The 24451-nt window shown below is 45.7% G+C and overlaps 1 protein-coding gene across 1 annotated transcript; it reads left to right on the forward strand.

Moving 5' to 3' along the window:
- The first annotated feature begins 420 nt into the window (after positions 1–420).
- Positions 421–5646, forward strand: LOC146026788 (uncharacterized). The gene is made up of 3 exons (XM_083157759.1): positions 421–1224; positions 1558–1863; positions 5531–5646. Exons 1-3 carry the CDS (start codon positions 672–674, stop codon positions 5644–5646), a joined length of 975 nt encoding a protein of 324 aa, XP_083013885.1. The 5' UTR covers positions 421–671.
- The last annotated feature ends 18805 nt before the right edge of the window (positions 5647–24451 follow it).

Raw genomic sequence — 24451 nt, forward strand, 5'->3', positions numbered from 1 at the left:
CTAATCAGCTCTTTTGGATTTCAGTATCACTTGTACGCGGACAATACTCAAATCTATCTATCAACCCCAGAGTTGTCACTAGTGGTCTTAGGCTAAGTCTCTGAATGTCTCTCTGAATGCCATCTACTCCGGGATGTCTTCTCGCCACCGCAAACTCAATATTTCCAAAATGGAATTATATTCCTACCAGCCAAGAACAGTTACCATCCTGATATCTATCTAACTGTTGACAACTCAGCAATCTACTCTACCCCACAAGCTTGTTGCCTAGGGGTCATCCTTGACTCTGAATTGTCTTCAAATCATGTTACATGCATCTAAAAAACATATCAAAAATATCTCACACAAGACACTACTAATACCCCTTTCAGACAGAAAAAAAGACCTGGTAATTTCCCTGCTCTTGCCGTGTCAACACGGGTTTTTCTTCTGTCTGAAAGGGTCAACACGGGTCTAAAGTTCCGGGACTTCGACCCAGGTATTTACCTGGGTTTTTCCCGTGTCAGACACGTGTTTGCGGCTGTGTGAAAGGGCCCGACCCGTGTTTTTCTCCCGACTATTGAAAAATCAAGCTGATTGGCTGTGCAGCATGGCGCTGCGTGATTGGCTGATCTTTACAGCTTCCCTGATTGGCTGAGCGCACGTGGCAGAGGCGTGCAGCGCAGCAGTAAATGGCCATGGCGCATTGGAAAGATGAGGAGATCCGTGAGCTGCTCAATGTCAGAGGGGAGGAAGAAATCCGCAAACAGATTACTGGCACAGTGAAGGACGCTGTAGTCTACACCAATATTGCCAAGGTCCTCACTTCAAGGGGCATTGTGCGTACCCAGCAACAGGTGGTCAACAAACTAAAAGCTCTGCGCAGGTACTACAACAAAGTTTGTGACAACAACAGGAGGAAAAGTGGTGCTGGGAGGATGGAATGGGTTTACTTCGACCAATGTAACGAGGTCTTTGGCAATTCTGCCCTGGTGAACCCTGTTGCCATATCATCATCCAGTGCAGCTTCATCACGGAGCATAACTCCAGAATGCAGCCCATCTTGCCCACCTATAATGGAGTTGGAAGACAGCATAGACAACAGCATCCCTGATCCTATTGCTGCCATGGAGGACACAATTGATCCAATAGAGGCTGAGGTTGAGGACAGTGGAGCCAGCACCATTACTCCATCTGGGACACCCACTCCTGCACAGACTGAGACCCCAACGTTGCGTCGTAACAGTAAGTTTTTCAAGTATTGTTTGTGTATCTATTTTAATAGATGTACAGGGGGCTATAGGTATCAGCAGGCCTTTAATGCCACACATGCTGGTACCTGTGGTTCTCCCAAGTATCAGCATGTGTTGCAGGCTTGCTGGGACCTGTAGTCCCACTGTAACACAGGTAACAACTCCGCACCCACTACTACAGCACACGTGTGGTGTGCCCTGGAGAGGGGTATTATGGGAACCAGTAGTAGTAGTGTCTCTCTCTCTCTCTCTCTCTCTCTATATATATATATATACATACTGGCATGGCGCTATTGGATTGTAATGATTTTTCCTTTATTTTTAGTATTTGATGTACCTGCAAGGAAGAAAAAAACGTCAAAGATGGAGCTTGCTACGCGCTCAATGTCAAGAATCCTGGTAGATCATCTCCGAGATTCCGATCTTGAATTTCAAACTCAAGAGGATGCCCGACTGCAGCGCTTCTTTGACAACGAGAGACAGTTGCAAGATTCCTTTCTCACACAGTTGGTGGGTCTGCACGAACGCATAGCGCGTGAAAATCGAGATGCACAGATGACCTTCCTTACCAATATGGTGTCTACATTACAGAATCCGCACCCTTACAAGTTGTGTAGTCCGTACGCTGAGGGTGATTATTGTAATCCTCCACACAGAGGCCATACATTTGCCCAGGGCGTAGTTATACTGAAAACATGGCCAATAATTTTTCACATGCCACACTGCCAAGTAGGCCACAGGCCAATACCAGTCCACATGAGACAGTGCATGATACTGTCAATGGCACAGGATATAGTAGGCAATATGGCAATGTGAAAAATTATGCTGATGATTCAGTGAATGCCAGTAATCATAACACTCCTGTTAGCACTGTAATCAGCACTGCCTACAGGCATTTGTAGTAATGTTGCTATATGGTTGTTCTTTTTATATTTTTTCTGGGCTCGTTCAATGTTTCTTGCTTAAAAAGTGGCACTTACAAGGCCCGTTAAATGCTGTGTTCCATTTTAATGTACACAGTAGAGTATTGTGGTTCTTTAGTTTATGAGCCTGAAAAAAGTTCATTTGGTTCTTCAGTTTGGAGCTGAATCAAAGTTCTCAAACTTTTTTTTATTTAAATGTGTAAAAATAGAGTATACTCTAGATATGTGGCTGAACATAATCTATAATGTGTACACAGTATGCCTTCTTCTTTATCTTTAAGGCAATAAAAAAATTCCCTGTTTGGGGCTTATATTTATATATTTATATTTTTTTGGGGTGTACTAAGGGCTATTTCACATACAGATGGGTCTTTTCCCATCTTGGCAGGGGATGGCGCTGGCGTCGCCAGCCGCCATCCCCCGCCAGCGCCATGGCGATCGTGAGAAGGGGACGCGCGCGCACGAGAGGCGCGCGCGTCCCCTTCCGACGGCGCTTCCATACGTTTCCCCGGGTCCCCGCCGGCTTGCCGGCGGTAACCCGGGGTCCCCGCCGACTGCCCGCACCCCCCCTAACCCCCCCCTAACCCTGTCCGTCTCCCTGAGGCGGAGACGGACAGGGTTTCCGTCGCGCTAGCGACGGAGACTGAGACGCGCGTGCGCGTGAGATGCACGCGCGTCTCAGTCTCCTCGCTGGCGTGGCTGCTGGCGGGTCGCCAGCGCGTACGTTCTGGCGACCCGCCAGCAAGGATGGGACCTGCCCCATCTGTACTCCGACTCCTGTCGGATGGCGAAACCCCGCACGGCCAGGAAGCCGTGCCACACACCGTAGTTAATAATGGGCACAGATGTGACCATTCACCCAGGCCGCCTGGTTTCAGCCGGATCCCATCATTGTAAACTGCTGTGTGCGGCACAGATTCCTGGCCGTGCGGGTTTTCACTGCCCGGCAGGAGCCAGAGTGTTTCATATTGCCCTACAGCACAGGTCTTCAACCTGTGGCCCTCCAGATGTTGTGAAACTACATGTCCCACCATGCATTGCCACATTTTTTCCTATAGTAGGATGGCAAAAAAACTCAGGGCATGCGGGGACATGTAGTTCCACAACATCTGAAGGGCCACAGGTTGAATACCTGTGCCCTACAGGTACCAAAAATTGCAAATACAAGTGTTTATCTATATATACAGTGCCGGATGAAAATGTGTGGCTGCTGGACAGTCAGACTAGGTGTGTGTCTCCCCTATACAATACCAGCTTGGATGGCAGCACAACCTATTCACCCACCACTGATAGTAGACCTATGCTAAATACATATTCTACCTCGTGTTGCAATAGTTCAATGTTGTTTCAGTGTTGAAAGGGTATTTATGACCACTAAAGATTTATATTTGAAAACATTTTATATTTAAAGTGAACTGCATAAAACATATTTTGTGAAAAATAAAACAAGTTCTTTCAAACATACAACCAATGTGTCCTTGTACTTCTACTGTGTCATAGTATTTAGGTTAATAGAGAGGGTGTTCTGCAACTTGTCAGCCATGTTTAATGCAATGCAGTGAGCAGACACCTCCCACTTTTCATGACCTCATCTCTGTGTGCCTTTAAAACTGTCCTTTTCTTATGACACACAGAGTTTTGCAGGAAAAATCCGGCTTCTGTATGAAAGGGGTCGACACGGGAAATACCCGGGTTTTTGCTCCTGTGTGAAAGGGGGTCAGCCCCTTGCTGTCTAGTTGTACCCGGGTTTTTGTATCCGGGAAATACCTGGGTTTTTGGGATTTTTCTGTCTGAAAGGGGTATAAATCTCTTGCACTCATTATATCCCACATTGATTATTGCAATAGTCTCCTAACTGGTCTTCCCAAGAACAGACTCTTGCCACTGCAATCCATTTTAAATGCTGCTGCTAGGCTGATCTTCCTAGCAAAATGCTCATCGTCTGCTGATTCATTCTGCCAGTCCCTCCATTGGTTGCCTGTATTTTACCGTATTCAATATAAAATACTACTCCCATACAAAGCTATTAACCATACTGCACAAGTATATATCTCTTTACTTATCACATACCCAGAAATCCCAAAAGAGGGAAAAAACAGCACTCACCAGTCTTCTCATGAACGTATAAAGTCCAGAGTTTAATCCAATCGATAGCCTGCCGACGTTTCTGTCCAGGTGCGGACCTTTGTCAAGGCGATGGCAATATAAGCAGCAGTAGTAAACAGCAAACCAACAATGGGGTAGAGGTACTAGGACATATTTACTTATCACAAAACATCTCCCATCTTGACCACGATCTGCATCTCTCTTCTGCACGGATAACCCTCTGAGGCACTTATGTATTATATAGCTTCCTTTCTGGACTTGTAATTTGGTGGGACTGCTATATACACACACATAAAAATATATATATATATATATATATATATATATATATATAACAATTGGATGGCTGCGGCACTCCTCCTGGGTCTATGCGTGTATGGCTGGTGCCCCCCGCTGGAGATCCCCTGGGGGTATCGATAGAGAGCGTGGTGGGTGCGGCGGCACTCAAATAAACTGACACAAAACGACCTGGATAACCCCTGGGTTATCCAGGTCGTTTTGTGTCAGTTTATTTGAGTGCCGCCGCACCCACCACGCTCTCTATATATATATATATATATATATATATATATAGGTTGTGTATCCCTTATCTGAAATGCATAGGTCCATGGGCATTTTGCATAAAGGATTATTCCGGATTTCAGAATAATATTTTTTTAACATAGTCACCTGGTCCCCTGGTGGATCTCCAATGGTCCACTGACGTCCCTGGTGTTCCCTGGCATCCATGGGGGCCAATCAGACTCCTCTTCTGGGGCATCTCCGGTCCCAAGGTTGCATTATGCAGGTATGCCGGTGACATCACTGGCACCCCCTCGCAATGCATCCTGAAGAGGAGTCCGATGGCGCTATGGACGCCGGGGGATGAGGTGAGTATAAATAAAGGTGCGGGGTGGGGGGAATAAAAATATTCTGAAAACTTGGTTTTTGGGATATCCGGATAAGAGATACTCAACCTATAGTGACAAGGATCACATATACTTCAGAGACTAGTAAGTTTTACTTTCAGGCCTATCACCTGGTAAGCATGTCCAGCATCAGGAGCCCTGTCTCTTGTCTCTGAAAGTATTTTAAAACCAACTGATAAGTGTCTGCAATCAGCCTTGCTTTAAACTTGTCCATACCTAATACCTGGCCTGGATTCAATGCAGCTGCACCCTGCTATTCTAGATCTCTGCCAGGTATGTTCACACTACACACACACACACACACACACACATCCTGAGGGTATCAGGAACCAACCACAGCCCGTCTATCTTATATCTGCAGGGACAGCGATGGGGATGATGGTGTCTGTTGCCACAATGTGCCAGGCATTTGGCGATATTCCTGCTGGGCTCAGTGATGCACCGCTCCTTGGTGGGAGCAGAAACAGGAATGAATAGCTCAGCACATTATCATCTGCAGCAAAGAAGGGATCTCTGAAGCATCCGAAATGACGGTAATCGAGGGGAGGGTGCGGCAACTTTTTTATTTTTTTATTTAGTGGGTGGGTAGAGGCAGAGCAGACAATGAAAAAAGTATTAAAATGTTCTGGTACCTCTGTTTTATTGTGTCCCTGATACTGAAGGCCAAGGCAGAGTTGTCCTGACCTGAGTCTGACCCTTTGTACCAGATGGCCTACAGGGGGGTCAGAACCTCATAACCCACTTTATGCCTATGGAGGCATATTTTTAATAACCCCTCTCCTGCAGCCTAATAGTTATTGCTATTGCTGCCCCAGCGAGTTACATTATAGCTGGCATAATCATATAACAAATTATTATCCTACATTCCTCAATGTTTAATACATATGCCACTGAAATACCATCTTGTATATATTTTCTATACATTTTCTTAAAGCAATTGAAGATTTATCCATATGTTATTTGCTGAGTGAACAAACCTTCTGATCCAGATATATCCCCAAGTCATATTCCCAAGATGTTTCAAAGATTTCTGTAAATGTAGAGGCATGAGAAAGTAATGTACTTTAGAGAAGATAGATTACTTTACATCTTCTAACTTTCAAATATGGTAATTACTGTGTTTGATTTAATCTGTGATTTAATAAACCCTTTGATCCATAGTGTAATTTTACTAATTGTAATAGCTCGGGTTTTTTCACAAAACCACACAAAAGAATTTGGAGCAGAGTCAACCTTAATAATTATGTCTAGTTATATGCCATCATATTATGCACCACTGTGCATGAAGCATGTAATCATGCATTGCCCTATATGAGCTTACAGTCTAAATCAACTTCCACACAAATACAGCAATGTCTATATTTTTACTGTTGGAGGAAACTCACTCAAACACATGGAGCATATACAAAACCTAAACAGAAAGGGCATTGGTTGCTAAGATTAGAGATCTGTTGAAGGTGGGATGTTGCTATGGGCAACCAATCAGAATCTCCTTCTTATTTATTTAGCACTTTCTAGAAGATAATACTGTAGATAGAAACAAATTGGTTGCCCATTAGCAACATGCCATCTGCAATAGAACTCCTGTCTTATGTAAATAAACCCCAATGGCGCAAGTGCTGTGAGGCAGCAATGCCAACTGCTGCCACTACACTACCTAACATTTGTAGAAATATTTCAGTTCCCTTTGTCAACGCTAGTATATATATGAGGCTCTGGGAAGCGACACTCAACTCAACTGAAGGAAAAGCATATAATCAATCGGTGGTGCCTTCCAAATGACAGGATGTATCCGAGTTTCATGGATGGCGGCACTCAATCCAGTAAAGGAATCCCGAAATGGTATGTTATAGCAATGTTACAATGCTTTATTGCCTTTTCGTCAGGGTGCTGTAACAAACAAACAATACACAAGACTCACCTAAATACCCTCATGCCCATCCTTATCAACTCCCACCGTCAGCTGTGTCTTGCCACATGATGTCATTATGCAACCAATGGGGGAGGGGTCGGAGGGTGTTTGAGTATATGTGCATAGTAACAAGTACAAAAAGCATCATGGTAACCTGGGTAACAACTTCAGTGCATATCCCAGCAACCGCAAATGGTAACATACCTCAAATAAATGCAATACATTGTATTATACAGCTTAATTCAAGACTCAGAAATAACAGTTGAATCCTAGACAAACATACAAATCCAATACATACAGCAACTTAGTGGGACTGCCTAAGCCTGCACCCTATTTTAGAAAACAATCCAAGGTTGTCATTGAATCCCCTTGGTGTCTGTGTATCTAGTTGGTTTATCCATCTGCACTCTACTTGTATAATTGCAATCCCCTATTTCCTCCTCGTTTGTTTGGAGGTATATGTTGAATTATAGGGTATCGCAAGGTCACCAAACTGTGCTTTGCTTCAGCAAAGTGGCGAGCAACTGGTTGCTCGCTACGTCCAGATGTGATTGCAGCTTTAATGGTAGAACAATGTGCCTGTTCTTTGAATGCCCCCTATGATTAACACCCACATTAACAGATAGAAGCCTGAACCAGCCCCTTGGGGTACTACTACAACTTGCCCCAAGCGACGCCTAACCTAGGTACCTACCCCTTCTGGCTAAACCCTTTTTAAGGACTACAAAAGGACTGAGGCTGAACATCAATCCTACCGTGGCCCCTGTGGACATTCGGTTACTCTTCATACTTTGGCCCGACCACTAGGAGTACCAACGGAACAGGATGCTGGCCAGTACAAATGGGGTGGTAACTATCATTATTTATAATAGATTAGGGCACCTATAGGAACGATAATGCAGAAAAGAAAAAGAGTGGACAAGCGCTGTACTGAATATATCAATATAAATTTATTAAAAAATATATATATAAAAGGTATTTCAAATATAACAATTGGCCATTTTCAGACACACAAGACTTACATACATATAAGACAAACACACCCCTTGATGGTGAACTGGTTATATAATTTCACGCAGTCAAGTTTCTTCTATTACCCGATTAATCGGTTAGTTGGATTAGTTTTTGTATAGCGACACAGTCCCCACTATATGTGCACATTGGTTAGTGGTATATTAGTTTGTAATCCAAGGAGGGCTAAAGACAGCTTACTATCACTTGTAGATTCTCCGACCAGGTAATTTTCAGGTCTTATCCAAGATGTTCAAGTGGATTGCAGCTTGCCAGTGTCCCCCTGGTGTCTCCTCAACGCGTTTCTCCGCCTGGACAATCTATCAGCGGCTTCCTCAGGAGGTATAGGAACGGACTCTCCGGGCCAGAATAATCAGTGGGTGTTTTACCACAAATGGTTTATATATATTTTTATTTGTTATTCTAACATGTTTTTATTATTGTACTTCTTATATTAAAAACAACAGTATTGTTATATGTAAAGTTTTATACAGGACTAACTATCCTGTTTATAGCAGCTGCTGGATTTAAAACCACTCCTGTTAAAGCGACTCAAGTACCTTTCCACCTTGGTAGATTGTCAGCAGCCTGTTTCAATCTCACTGACTTCCTGAAGTATGAAGAAATATCTCTGATTGTACCTTACCCCATTATATAGTGATTATATTACTGGGGATGAAAAATAAATTAGAGACACATACAGTATACATTCAAATGGGATTATCAGTGCCATTTCTGTGCATTGGTTTTAAGGTACAATGAGACAGATGTATTAAGCCTGGTGAAGTGATAAAGTGGTGATAATGCACCAGCCAATCAGCTACTGTCAAGTTACATGCTGGGTTTAAAAAATGACAGTTGTGAGCTGACTGGCAGAAGCATTATCTCTTTACACTTTATCACGTCACCAGGCTTATTACATCAGTCCCTATGATCCCTATGGCTACATTCATTTTCAAACAAAGTTATATGGAACCACTTGTAAAAAAAAAGGGGGGTTATTCAGACCTGATCACTTCACTGTAATTTTGCAAGGGGGACAATTATGGAACGACTGTGTATGTGCCATGCCATTCAGTGGATAAATCCAGCATCTTTTCTGATCGCTAGCCATATGCAGATCGAATGGATTTGCAGCTATTCGCCGATCAGCCATTCTCAGCCTTGAATGGGGCGGGATTTCACTCTGGCAGAGCGGCTGCTATCAGATCGCAGGGTTCTGTAATTTTGCAGAGCAGTGATCGGGTCTTAAGAACCTCCACCACAAGTAAGTCCTGAAAATATCAGTGTATTTTCTTCAAAAAGTAGATCTTAATGTTTTGGGTTTCATTTACATTTGTACCGTTACCTCTCAGCTGTACGGTACACGTCCGTGCTAGGTCTTACTATCATAATCTCCCTGAAATGCTTATTCAAAATGTGGCAAGTATGGACAGAGGGTTCTTCATGGGGGTGATTTTAAAGCTTAAAGAAAGACAAAGTGGAGAGTGAACAAGTTTTGCCCATTTGCTAGCTTTCTCGCTTTGCTTGCAAATCAGAATTAAGCCCTGTGTCTGGCTATAGCTGCTAGATATTGGACATGATCCATCGTTGATCGCAAAAGTAAAATCTTTCTCAAATGGGTAAAACCATATGTATTGCGGGTTGGGAATATGTAACATAGGCAGAGAGAGCTAGATTTGTGTGGGTGTGTTCAAGCTGTAATCTAAATTGCAGTGTAAAAATAAAGTAGACAGTATTTACCCTGCACAGAAACAAAATAAGTCATCCAAATATTACGCCACCCAGGGGTTACAGTGGACAGAACGGGGTGGAACTGCGTTCAATCAGTTTTATTTGGAGAAGGAACACATTCTGTCTTCCCTGTAGATGAGCTTTGATGCTCTGATAGCAAGCAGGGCGTGGCTGCTTAGCCGGCAGGCAGCCATGGGGACAACACCGGCAGCATTAAAAATGTGGCTTCAGCTGTAATAAGACAATCCAGGTGTACTGTTTTGTTCAGTAGAGTACTGATGTTAATGGTCTGTACAGCAAAGGGTGCTGCCATGACTGCCATATACTGTTTTTTTGTGAGCCTTGTGTATATGGGGCACTACTGTGTGTCATAATGTGCGTAGTGTAATATGAATCAGGGGCATTATGTGTGATGTAATGTGATTAAGATAATGCTACTCTGTGGTGTCATTTGAATTGGGAATACTTTGTGTGACCACACTCATTTTTTTAAATATGGGAGGGGCACCAAAATTTATATTCACTTACCAAAATAATTAAACTCTGCTCCTACTGCATTAACATGTCTAAGCATTGTGCAAACACATCAGCCATATTAATATACATTACTACTTTTCATGTACATGCTCTCCTCACCGGCCTCGCTCGATCCCAACTGGCTCCTCTCCAATCTGTCCTCAGTGCTGCAGCCAGGCTTATCTTCCTCTCCCGCTGCTCTAATTCTGCCACTCCCCTTCAACAAAATCTGCACTGGCTCCCATTCCCCTACAGAATCCTCTTCAAACACCTCACACTCACATACAAGGCCATCTCTAATTCCATTGCTCCATATATCTCTAACCTCATCTCCATTCATACACCCTCCCGCCCAGGGGCGTAACTAGAAGTTTGTGGGCCCCATAGCAACATCTTGATAGGGGCCCCCCACCCACCCATGCCAATATAATGCCCTTAAAGGGGGAGGGGGGGGTGAGACAGGGAGAGGGAGGGAAGGGATAGCTGGCAGGAGAGACACTACTAGGGGACAGGCTGTCAGTTTGGGGGTTGACAGGCACATGCCTCATAGAAAAAGGGGAGCAGGCTGTCACTTGGCAGGATCAGCTTACAGATCAGTTTACAGGATTCAAAGGGGCCGACTGTCACTTGGTGGGGGTTGGCAGACAGATATAGGAAATTGCAAGGGGAGGGGAGGGCGCGCAGGCAGTTAGTTACAGAACATTGCAAGGAAGGGGCAGGGAGGCTACCCATGACCTCAAACCCCCAGCCAGTTACCTGCTTCTAGCTGAGATTAGAGGCTCTCTCACCCCCTTCAGACGTCCCAGGCTAGCTCCTCGTGTGAAGGAGAAACCTGCTGCACGTTGTTTATCTCAGTGACTGTCGGCTGAATACAGACAAAGGAGCAGCGCCCTCTAGTGTTTTTTTTTTTGTTTTGCACTCCCAGCCTCCTGCCCGGAAATAAAGCTGACAGCTCCAGTCCCTGCACTGCACGGCTAAGAATACTACGGTAAAATAAGGAAGAAAACAACTGAAAAGGGTGCAGGGGATAGCCTGCTGGGTCCTCGGGCCCCCAAACGGCCGGGCCCCATAGCAGTTGCATCCCCTGCACCCACTGTAGTTACGCCACTGCTCCCGCCCTCTACGGTTGGCTGACGACTGTCGTCTCTCCTCCACCCTGATCACTGCTTCCCATGCTAGAGAACAGGACTTTGCCCGTGCTGCACCCCTTCAGTGGAACGCACTCACTCGCTCCATTAGACTCTCCCCGACCTTGCAAAGCTTCAAACGGGCACTGAAAACTCACCTATTCATCAAAGCATACCCTTCCACTGCATAAACTAGCTGGTTCTCCAACCCCTTGCCTGTTTACATCCTGCTATCTAACCACCACCCACTTGCTTGCACCTCTTGTAATCTGTCTGTCTCCCCCTCCTACTAGATTGTAAGCTCCTCCGAGCAGGGCCCTCTTCCCTCCTGTTGTCAAAGCCCACTTCTCTTCACATATCACTCACAGCTCTCCTATACTCCAACACTCAGTGACCATCTTCGTCTGCATACTCATCTCCATCATTGGCCTCAAGCCTCTAGTTGTATGTTGATTGAGTCCTCACTACTTACTTTTAAGCTGTAATGTGTATTGATCTGTGGCGCTCTTTATTTGTACTGTATTTTTGTTATTTATTCAATGTTATGCCAAGTTTTGTCTCCCTGTATTGTTCCTTTGTACGGCACTGCGAAACACTTGTGGCGCCTTATAAATAAAATTATAATAATAATAATAATACATGTCCATATGTCTATATGATGAGAAACTTCTTCTCTTCTTTTTTTCTGCTCCCTGAAGTACCTTCTCCGAACCATTCCGGGAACACCTTTCCTCTGAATTGCCCCCCCTTCCCCCCTTAAATTTCAGATTCTAAGGGGGAAATCTACTCAGATTGAATGGGTACGAATTCATTAATTCTTACTCATTTGAAATGTAATATGGCCGGATCCGTGTGACTGTCTGATTTACAGCTGATTGCCAATATGTTAAATGGCCGGATCAGCCAAATTTGGCTTATATTAATGCATACGCCATTGATAGAACACGGCCATATGCAGCTATAGTGTTCAATGTGATTGGCAGATTTACTATAATTTGTACTGCTGAACTTGCATATGACTTCACCCAGGGGCGGAACTACTGCCGGTGCAGTGCACCGGGGCCCAAAGAGTTCATGGGGTGTTGACAGGGTGGGGGATGCTCGCCTCCTAGCATCAGTAGGCGCCAGCAGCAGTGCCCTTCCTCAGCGGGTATCGAGCGGCTCTCTGCACAGCAATCCGCAGCAGCAGCTCCAGATCCCTGTGCGCACCCACTTCAGCAATCCGCGGCAGCAGATCCCATGCCAGGTGCACCCACAACAGCATATGAGGCTGATTGTCGCAGATGCTGACGTGGGTGCGCACGAGTATCTGGAGCTGCTGCCGCGGATTGCTGAAGTGGGTGTGCACGGGGATCTGGAGCTGCTGCCGTGGATTGCTGTGCTGAGAGCCGCCCGATCCCCGCTGTTACATGTCAGAGGAAGGGAGCCCTGTGTGTCTTCACACTGCTGCTGGTGCCTGCTGATGCTAGGAGACGAGTCTGTCCGAGCCGGTTGGCGGGCATATGCCGGCTCTTTGGTACCATGCTGCATCCTCCCTGCTCCTCCAGCTGCATGGTCCGGGGTCTGTATCCTCTAACTCGTGCTACCTGTAATCACTCTGGGTCCTGGAGCTGCTTCTGATGGTGACTGGCTGCTGTGTAGTGTACTGTCAGTGAAACCACGTTGACATGGTCTGCCTGGTGCTATCTGTAAGTATGTATATATAAAGTATATAAAGGGCATTTTAATTAGAGGACATGGACGGGGGAGGGTGCTGTTAATATTAATGCAACTATAAGGTGGGGGATGTTGATTATACTACAGGGAGGGGGCCAGGGTCTGATGCATGATCAGGCAGCCTGCAGCCTAGAGTGCTGGATCCTGGGGGGGGGGTGGGGGAGCAGCACATGGCCACTCACTGCCCATCGCCATGGCTCTGTGTGGTGTACTCTCAGCTCCTTGGCTGCTGAGGGGCTCAAACCAGCACTGACAGACATTTGAAATATGGCTCCTGCTCACCAGCCTATCAGAGCTCACGGACCGGAAGCCGCAGTTAGCGGACCTCTGCCGGACCGTCAGCTCCATTTGGCTCACTACCCTGTGCCATATTTCAAATGACCACCAACGATTGTATTAGCCACTCAGCAGCATAGGAGCTGAGCAAACACCACACAGGGGAGCTCTCTCCTTCCATCTTCTATGGCACTAATCTGAGCAATGTTTAAGGGGAACTACTGTGGGGAATTTTGTGTAAACAATATGGGAATTACATGTGTGGCATAATGTGTAATGGACATTATGGTGTGTGGCATAATGTAACGGGCATTACGGTGTGTGGCATAATGTTAATAGGCAATACAGTGTGCAGCAATGTTTAATGGGCATTACAGTGTGCAACAATGTGTAATGGGAATTACGGTGGGCAACAATGTGTAATGGGCATTATGGTGTGCGTCCTAATGTGTAATAGGTAATACGGTGTGCGGCAATGTGTAAAGGGCATTACAGTGTGCAACAATGTGTAATGGGCATTACGGTGTGCAGGAAAATGTGTAATGGCCACTACAGTGTGCAGCATAATGTGTAATCGGTTCTGCAGTGGGGGGCCTGAAGCAAATTTTTGCACCTGGGCCCACAACTCGCTAGTTCCGCCTCTGACTTCACCAGTAAATATGAATGGCAAATAGAACATGTTTTATGTTTGTATTTAACTGGAGCCTGCATTGATCAGTCAGATCCGTGCAGGCTTCCAAGTGTAAAAAAAAGAGAATAAATAAATAATAACAGCGTGGAGTCCCCCCACCTGGCTATAACCAGCCTCAGGCTCATTGAACCGGTCCTGGGGTCCCACCATATTTCTAGAAACAGAACCAGACTCATGGGCCGATCCTGGCTCCCAAAATGCAAGGGACAAAATGAATTGGTATTCGCTGTATTTTGACAACCAGCACCAGGCACAAACTACAAGTACCAGTGGGCCCTTTAATGCCCCGCATGCTAGTATGTGGTTCTCCAACTTCCTGCATACGGGGAGGCTTTCTGGGACATGTAGTTCCACAGCTTAGCTCAATAGTTTATTCAATTATTTTAACACAAAAAAAAAGCCTGGTGCCCACCGCCCAGGGGCACCAAGGACAGCCCTGGAGGGGGTGTCCCAACACCCCCAGAGTCCCTGCCCAGGCTGACCATCCACAGGTTAATGCTTTGGCCGGGGGAACTTCTATAAAAAGATTCCCCCGGCTGTGGCATTAGCCTGCTGGCTGCCAGAACAAAACCAATAGTCAAATAAAAGACACACACACACCTTAGAAAAATAAAACTTTAATTAAGTTTACAATCACTCATACATACTTACCTATAGGTTCCAACATAAGCCCATCCTCTTCTCCAGTAGAATCCATATGTGTACCTGTGGAAGAAAATCTTTAACCAACCAATCTGGTGCAGATCGTGTCCTCTTCATTCCATGTAACATCAAGGGTATAAAATAACCAACCGAGGAGCCGCAAGTGGGTTTACACTTGGGGCTCCTCCCCCAAACTTGGAGATTTTCTACAGACACCGTTCCTCCCTTAGCCAATCAGCAGTGGGCTCCAGGGGAGCTCTGTGGCTGATTTGGCTCTTTGCAGCTTTTTAGAAGACCATGTTAAACTTTAATATGGGCGTCTATGGGCGATTCCCATCATAGACGCCTATGTTAAATATTTAACATGGGCTTCTATGATGGCAACTCGTGTAAGACGAATGCCTTAAATGTTTCTGTCTCTTTAACAGCACAGCAAAAATGCAGCAATGGGCTTTTTTTTTGTAAATCATCATTTGTTTTGATGGCCCTAAATTCTCCATCAAATGCACTTCCTTGTTGTCAGGATGTAATTAGATAGCTCTTTTAAAAGGCATTTAAACATGTTACACAATGCAATTTGTATCTGAATTCCACTTGTTCATTACAGGGCATAATGGTAAAATGTTCCTTGCTGTTGTTGACTAGAAGAGCGGATGTGATAAATAATGCACTCTGTTTATATTTTTGTATTGTACAGTGATCGGGAATAGATGTCTCTGACAGAGACCTTCGAAAATATCTTAAAGTGTTCCAGCTTCTTCATATACAGTGAATGTTCTTGTAAAGTGCAGGATTAAGTGCTGGCTTTTGCTGGTCCCTTGCAGCACATTACAGAGTAGTAGGACAGGAGGTGCTGGGGACATGGTGCCATGACCTGGGTCAGTATACCTCAATGCAGAGATTCACATCAATGGGCCCTGAGGAGAGGCAGAGATTACACAAATCATGTCAACATCATTCAGTCATTGGACAGCATCTGGGAGGCTGGCCTATGCTCCCGGGAGTGTTGGAGATCATATAATCATAACTCTGATTATTAACATAATAGTCATATTTAACATTTATTTATATAGCACCAACCAATTCCATTGTGCTTACAATTAGGATCAAACACAGTTATACCCCTTTCAGACATATGCAAAAACCCCAGGATTTCTCACATGCAGGCGCATCATCCCAGGACTAATGTATCTCTGAAAGGCTATTCCCAGGATTTTAGTAGACTAAATCCTGCTCACCTGCAATTGATTTTTTAAAAACCCGAGATTGTACCGGGTTTAAAATCCCAGGTGGTATGTCTGAAAGGGGTATAACATGAGGCGGATTTTTAACCCTTTGAGTGCCAATGTTGCTGTGAGAGATCCTCAAAATATCTGCTAAAAATGTCAGCGTCGCTCACAGCGACTGTTCTTTTTTTTGGGTGCAATATTTAACTTAACTTCAATTAATTGATTTGGCTGCACTGGTATTTATTTATACTAAAAGTTGCTGTGCGCAGCACTGGCATTTTTAGCGGATATTTTGAGGATCTTTCACAGCAACGTTGGCACTCAAAGGGTTAAAGACAGGCACAGAGGTAAGAGGGCTCTGCTCACAAGCCTACTTCAATGTATAGGATATAATAGGAGTCAGTGCTCGAAGTGGAAATTTTAAAGCGGGGGTATGGAAGAAAAATAGAGGATTTAGTTCTGCACACGCCAAAGGCACGCGCTCTGAAAAGGGGTGTGTGGCCATGGGAAAAGGGGGCGTGTCTTTAAGTGAAGTGTACCACACCACATACCACTTATACACCACACTAGTAGGACTCCTTATACTATCTAGTACTAGTGCCCTTGCACATTGTGCAACACAGTATGAGCCAAAATTCAAGGACAGCAAGGACAAAGGGACAGGGAGAGTGACAGCAGAGAGACAGTGGGAACACAGAGAGAGTGACAGCAGGGACACAGAGACAGCCACATATGTACTGTATATTGGGCATCATGGTATGTGGCATACTGTATGTATAATGAGCATTATGGTGTGTGGCATATGCTCATTATACATATGCTGCACACCGTGATACCCATTATAAATATACCACACACCGTGATGCTTATTATACATTTGCCACCCACCGTGACGACCATTATACATATCCAACACACTGTGATGCCCATTATACATATGCCACACACCGTGATACCCATTATACATATGCCACAAACCGTGATGCCCATTATACATATGTCACACACCCTGATGCCCATTATACATATGCCGCACACTGTGATGGCCATTATACATATGCCGCACACCGTGATGGCCATTATACATATGCCACACACTGTGATGCCCATTATACATATGCAGAACACTGTGATGCCCACTATATATATATCTATATATGCCACACACCATGATGCCCATTATACATATGCCACAGACCATGATGCTTATTATGCATACCAAAATAGATGGCACCGGTAGTCAACCACGTGTTCTTGCCAACAGCTGCCCTACTGATTTGAGAAGTTTAGCGATATAGTGGCTTAGACCGTGCCCGCCCAAAAAGCAGAAATTACAGAATGACTGTAGTAAGCTATCCCATGTTCATTATTATGTCACATAACAGTAGTCATGGGAATATGACAAACAGGTGACATCTCCAGCTGTATGAAAGCATGTCAGTGACACACACTGCAACCTTCATACACTTACTATGGCAAATAGCATGCTATATAGCTAGTATAGCCATACCACCTGGCCTGCTCACACACACTGCAGTCTCTCTGCTGACAATCCCATGATCTGTAGCCTGCTCGCATGTTTCTGCAGCTGGAGGCCAGCACACATGGGGGACACTTATTTCTGACTGGTGCACTAGAACATGAGCAAGATCTGCCCACAGATGCCCGGAGTGTGCTGCAGAACAAAACAGCACTGTGCAGTACATACCGCAGCGCAGACGTGTACTGCCATACGATCAGATTGTATCGGTCAGCCAACACGATCTGATCCTGATCGTACAACCGGGCATACAGCATGGGCTACTACAGAGAAAGTATGCTAGGAGTTGTAGTTGCACTGCCACCTTAGTGCCGGGGTGGCACAGTCTCTGCAGGTCACCCTCAGGTCTCCTCTGATGCCAGTGCAGCGGTATCGGCACTGGAGCGATGCGCCGTCCATCCAGGGCGGCAATAGGCCGCGGTGTGCATGCTGCCCCACCCTCAGGCACTGTGATATGGTGCCCGGTATCATACCTCCCACATGAGCCTCTCCAGGAGGGACACATTGCTCTGTTTCTTGACTTTCCCCTTAATGGATGATTAACATCACCTGTGGTAAAACACCTTTCTTATCAATTAACCTGTTTGAAACAGGTGATGGTAATCAGATATTAAGAAGGAAGTCCAGGAGCAGAGCATTCTGTCCCTCCTGGAGAGGGTCATGTTGGGAGGTATGCGGTATGCTCTAACTACTTAACTTTATCTTACCTGTACGACCCTGCTGGCCGCTGCCATCTTACTTCCCATGATGGCGACTCCCAGTCACTCTTCTGTCCCTGCCTCCTGCTGCTGTGCACAGGGCTGCCTATGCGCACTGAATAAAATAAAATAAAAATCACTTCCTGATCAGTGGGAAAGCAGTGCCGGTATGTCATACCGTTTCATACCGGCCCACTTTGACCACTGATAGGAGTTTAATACACAAGTTTAATAGGTACATTGTATAACTGTTCAGCTAGAGTCAAATGAGTGAAATGGTAGAAAATACTTGGGTATATATAAACAGTAATTTATATAGTGGACACATATTACACACAGGGTCATTTTAGTCTCAGCCGTCTACAGAGCATGCATTCAATTGGCAGGGTTCCAGCTATGCTATGTGACAATGGGCAGGGCTAGACTCAAGAGATTCAGCCGTCTGCTGTTCAGGCTCCCATCTCACAATCCAGCAGCAGCGGGTATGTACCGTCACTTGCTGCAGTGCAGTATGAGGTACCAGACAGGAGCCATTCTATGGAAACAAAGAAGAGTTGGGCTGAAGCGCTGCCTCTATGTGTAGTAATGTAAGAATGAGGAGAGATTGTTTTAAGATAAATAAATGATTTTATTTGTAATATGCAAATATAGCGTGCAAATATAACGTGCGTGATGGGGGAAGGGTGTTGCCAGTCGTAACTGGAATGTCTCTTCCAATGTTGGTGGCCTGTCTGTCTGTCAGTGTTAAGAGCCCCAAGGGGAATGAGGGTGTCAACAGACCCCTTTACACCATAAGCCCAACTGGGTTTATGTCTCTTAGGCAGTTCACAGTGACAGTTTTCTGGGCTTGTTAGGGGTATAGTCTGGCACAAAGTGCTTAAGTATGGTTTCTTGCAGGAGTGTGCGGTAAGTTGGTGTTGGGATAAGCAAGATGCGGCGTCCCGCTTACTCGCTCCTTACCCTGTGTAGCTGGTTGCCGTGGTTACCGTCCATGCTCCTGCTGTTGGTGTCTGTTGCTCTACCCCTCTGTGGGTGCAGCCGCGCTAGATGGGGGAGCTTGTCAGTGGGTGTGGGGCGACGCTGCTGCCGCAGCGCTTCGGTCCCCGTTTGGTAGTAGCTGCCGCTCGGCTCCACTGGCGTTAGTCTGGACGCGACTTCCGGGTCTCAGATCTCGCGAGACCAGCAATGATCCCCGGAGTGATGTCAGACAGTGCCGTTGCGCTCGACTCGCGCCGGAGGAGACAGTGGCGTTGTTGTTTCGATATGCAGGAACTGGTGCTTGATGTTAGGTGCTGAATGCCTTGTGTCCAATGCGTTTCGGCCAGTAGGCCTTTTTCAAGGATAATGTTGGTGCTTGCCGGTCTGAGTTTTAAGGTTCTGTTTGAAGTTGATTGGTTGCTTTTTCTGGCAATGTTATTGGTCCTGTGTTTCGGTGGGAGGTGGTATGTAAATTCCTCCCTTCTGATAGGTTCAGCCTGCTTGATGTGCGGTTTGTTATTAGCCTGTAATGGGTTTTAACCCTTGCATGTCGTGTTGCTAAATAGATGCTATAGTCTATGGGATGGCAAGTTGATCTTTAGCTGTAATACGCTTAAGGGAGTGTATAGGTCTCTGGATTCCCTGTTGCTATGTTTATACTGTGGTGGAGTACTGATTAACGTTAATGCGCTATTTTGGGACTGTCCGGGTCTTACTGGTTGTGGTGATGGGTGGGAGAGATAAAGTGAGGAGTGTGGTGGTAAAGTGGGAGAGATAAAGTGCGGGGAGATATGAGTGGTTAGGATTTTATGGTTTGATGCTACAGTCTCTAGTGCGGCATGTTAAACTTAAGTTATGCTGTTTATATGAGAGTGTGTTGGTTTCTGGGGTTCCCTGTTGCTATGGCCATATTGTCGTGGAGTGTTGTTCACTAGCTTTTGTTTGATGTCGGGTGCTCGTCTGTAGACTACTTTAGGGTGCGGTGGTAGTATGTCTGCTAAGGTTTCGTCTTGCAGTAAGATTTTCCAGTTTTTGGTGACCATTTTTTTGATTTGTTGGGCTGAGTCGCTAAATTGTGTAATAAAATAAATATCATTGTTTGGTTTGTCTGGTTCTTTTGGTTTTGTTTTCAAAAGGTCATTTCTGTCTCTCTGTTCTGCTTTTTGGTATGCGTCATTGATCAGTTGTGTGTCATATTTCTTGTCTATGAATTGGGTCTTAAGTGTTTCGCTTTGTGATTTGAATGTGGTTATGTCAGTACAGTTTCGTCTGAGTCTCCTACCACAACACATCCACTATCAGACACACCCAAATGGAATCAGCTTAAACATGACAACTTAACAATAACTTGAAAATACCGCAAATACATATCCCCTCTTATCTTATCTCTCCCACATTACCACCACATCCCATACTTTATCTCTCCCACTTTACCACCACGACTAGTGGACCCGGACAGTCCCAAACCAATACAGTAAGAACAACACTCCACGACAATATGACCATAGCAACAGGGAACCCCAGAAACCAACACTCTCTCATATAAACAGCATAACTTAAGTTTAACATGCCGCACTAGAGACTGTAGCACCAAACCATAAAATCCTAACCACTCATATCTCCCCGCACTTTATCTCTCCCACTTTACCACCACACTCCTCACTTTATCTCTCCCACCCATCACCACAACCAGTAAGACCCGGACAGTCCCAAAATAGCGCATTAACGTTAATCAGTACTCCACCACAGTATAAACATAGCAACAGGGAATCCAGAGACCTATACACTCCCTTAAGCGTATTACAGCTAAAGATCAACTTGCCATCCCATAGACTATAGCATCTATTTAGCAACACGACATGCAAGGGTTAAAACCCATTACAGGCTAATAACAAACCGCACATCAAGCAGGCTGAACCTATCAGAAGGGAGGAATTTACATACCACCTCCCACCGAAACACAGGACCAATAACATTGCCAGAAAAAGCAACCAATCAACTTCAAACAGAACCTTAAAACTCAGACCGGCAAGCACCAACATTATCCTTGAAAAAGGCCTACTGGCCGAAACGCTTTGGCACAAGGCATTCAGCACCTAACATCAAGCACCAGTTCCTGCATATCGAAACAACAACGCCACTGTCTCCTCCGGCGCGAGTCGAGCGCACCGGCACTGTCTGACGTCACTCCGGGGATCATTGCTGGTCTCGCGAGATCTGAGACCCGGAAGTCGCGTCCAGACTAACGCCAGTGGAGCCGAGCGGCAGCTACTACCAAACGGGGACCGAAGCGCTGCGGCTGCAGCGTTGCCCCACACCCACGGACAAGCTCCCCCATCTAGCGCGGCTGCGCCCACAGAGGGGTAGAGCAACAGACACCAACAGCAGGAGCACGGACGGTAACCACGGCAACCAGCTACACAGGGTAAGGAGCGAGTAAGCGGGACGCCGCATCTCGCTTATCCCAACACCAACTTACCGCACACTCCTGCAAGAAACCATACTTAAGCACTTTGTGCCAGACTATACCCCTAACAAGCCCAGAAAACTGTCACTGTGAACTGCCTTAGAGACATAAACCCAGTTGGGCTTATGGTGTAAAGGGGTCTGTTGACACCCTCATTCCCCTTGGGGCTCTTAACACTGATAGACAGACGGGCCTCCAACATTGGAAGAGACATTCCAGTTACGACTGGCAACACCCTTCCCCCATCACGCACGTTATATTTGCACGCTATATTTGCATATTACAAATAAAATCATTTATTTATCTTAAAACAATCTCTCCTCATTCTTACATTACTACACATAGAGGCAGCGCTTCAGCCCAACTCTTCTTTGGTTCCATTTATGACCCACAGGGGAAGCGGGTAACCCCTGAGGCTAAGCAGCGCCCAAACCTCAGCAATCCAAAGCGAGCGCAGTATACACCCCAAATCACTGCAGGAGCCATTCTATACCTTATTGCTGGTATTAGGACAGCTGTAGGGACAGAGCTGATTAATTCTGTACATGCAGGTGCCCCTTTAGGGCTTGGAACCCGGATGCAGGTGTCTTCATTGAATCAGGAAACTATGCCCCTGATTTCACAGAACTTTACAATGGACATTCACATATAAACCACTAGTAAGCACGCTCAAAGCAAATGCTTTGAAAGCTAGTCTGCTACCTTGTGATTGCCTCTGTACTTGTGCATGTGTGAGATAGAAAGAGATGTAGTTTCACTGGCTACCAACAGATGGCAGTGCTTCGGAGACACAAAAATGGACACTAGACATATATAGATGATATGGGTATATTTTTGAAGCAATTTATAGGGCACATTAACAATGAAAGGTTGGTGGTAAAGTCCTAGGCATCCATACGAACATACTGTAGGCCCATAAACTTTATATCATGATAATACAGGCCACCCGCTACAGATGTCTCTTTGCAGTTACATGTATAAAATGCATCTTTAAATATTTACTTCACACTTCGTCAACACCTGGTCTCCGTGGACGGCACACTTTGGGGCCGAACCCCCTCTAAACACTATTTGATTACGTTATTTCACTCACAATAGTTTATATAAATGTAAACTCATCTTACTCAAACTGAACCAGCCGGCTAGCTCCCCCCCCCTCCCCCCCTTCCTTTATTTCTCTTCCTTTCTCCCTCCTACCCTCCCTTTTAATAGTCCAAATTGCTACATGTGACTGAGTGCTATCCTTAAATACCATAACTAACCACAATACATATCCATCCCATCTAGTCTCTTCTATCTCTTAAAGCCCAGTATTAGGTACTCACTCACAGGGGCAAACGCAGGATTTTCAGAAGGGGATTTCCAGAGGGGCGGAGCAAAGCACGGAGATGGACACTTAGGTGACTTAGTATATGCCGGGTCAGTTAAAGTATTATAGATAGACCAAATATATATAAATATAATATATATAGACTTTGTTTGGCGCCAGGCACACCACCTAAGCACAGTTTCCCGTCGCCTTCATCCATGGGGTATACAGACGAGAGATTGACGCGGCACTCCAGACCAGTTTTCAAACTTGAATAAATTTATTGTGCTCAGTAACGTTTCAATACATGTGTATTATCTTCAGGATATAGAGATATAGAGATATATAGTTCTGTAATCCTGGCACTCACTGCTTAAAGTGTACAAGACGCCTGGTGCCTTCTCAGAAAAACTCTAAGTCAGACAGAACCTGAAATATCTGACTGGGAAGAGCAATTAACAGGCTTGGATGGGGACCACTGCTTTGAAGTCAGATATCTGCGGTTTCCAAGGGCCGATTTTTAAAATTCTTGTACCCATGGAAAGAGGGGACCCTCAGCTTTAATCCTAGGGTCCTTAGACTCCTGGGGGGGGGGGGGGTTTCTGGGTACTCAGAAACTCCCCCTGCGTGCGCCACTGACTCAGTGTTTCAAAAATATTGTTTGTTCAGCCTCGGACATATGCAGTTTGTGCACTGGATGTATGCAGGGCCGGCGCCACCACTAGGCAAGGTTAGGCATTTGCCTAGGGCGCCAGCCACTGGAGGGCAGAAGTGAGAAGGCCAGCAGCAGTAGTAGCAGCAGCAGGAAGCTACTATGCACGCTACCGCAGTCCGCAGAGGAGAGGAACAAGAAGAAGCTGCTTGTGGTCAGGCTCTACAGCAACAAGAGGCAAGAGCAGCTATTATGTGAGAAATTATTCGGTCCCCCCCGCCAGAGCCCGCCCGTGTACCTAGCTGCGCTGCCAGCCTCTGACAGACAGTAGACAGTCAGTCGCCAGTCATCAGGCCTACTACAGCCGCCAGCGGGAAACTTCGGCGGCGGGTGGCTGCAGCCCCTGCCCCCACCGGTAAGTCAGCGGCGGCACACACTCAGTGAGCAATGCTTTCTTGTAAATCTTCGGCGGGTGGAGCCGCCCGCCAAGCTACTCAGTGACACAGTCTGAGCTGTGTCAACCTCTGGATGGTGGCAGTGATTTTTTTTACAAGGTGTGCTTCCCCCCTCTATGGGGGGGGGGGGGTTCATTTTCTGGATGGCGGCTGTAATTTTTTTTTTACAAGGTAGTGCAGGGGGGGGGGGGGGTTTGTCACTGGCAGTTATTTTTTTACGAGGTGGTGCTTCCTTGTCACTGCAGTGCAATGCATTAAGACCAAGTAACAAGAGCAGATGATGTTACTCTCTCCCTTCTCTCCCCGGTGACACCCCCCCACTCCTCCCT

Source organism: Crinia signifera, chromosome 1, assembly GCF_055691185.1.
Source record: "Crinia signifera chromosome 1, ASM5569118v1, whole genome shotgun sequence".
Lineage (NCBI taxonomy): Eukaryota > Metazoa > Chordata > Amphibia > Anura > Myobatrachidae > Crinia > Crinia signifera.

Bases quoted from the DNA above. Each gene is read 5' to 3' on its own strand.
- LOC146026788 (XM_083157759.1), top strand. From the start codon at position 672: ATGGCCATGGCGCATTGGAAAGATGAGGAGATCCGTGAGCTGCTCAAT. The intron at 1,225-1,557 runs GTAAGTTTTTCA...CTTTATTTTTAG, and splicing joins CCCAACGTTGCGTCGTAACA to TATTTGATGTACCTGCAAGG. The intron at 1,864-5,530 runs GTGATTATTGTA...TTATATCTGCAG, and splicing joins GTGTAGTCCGTACGCTGAGG to GGACAGCGATGGGGATGATG.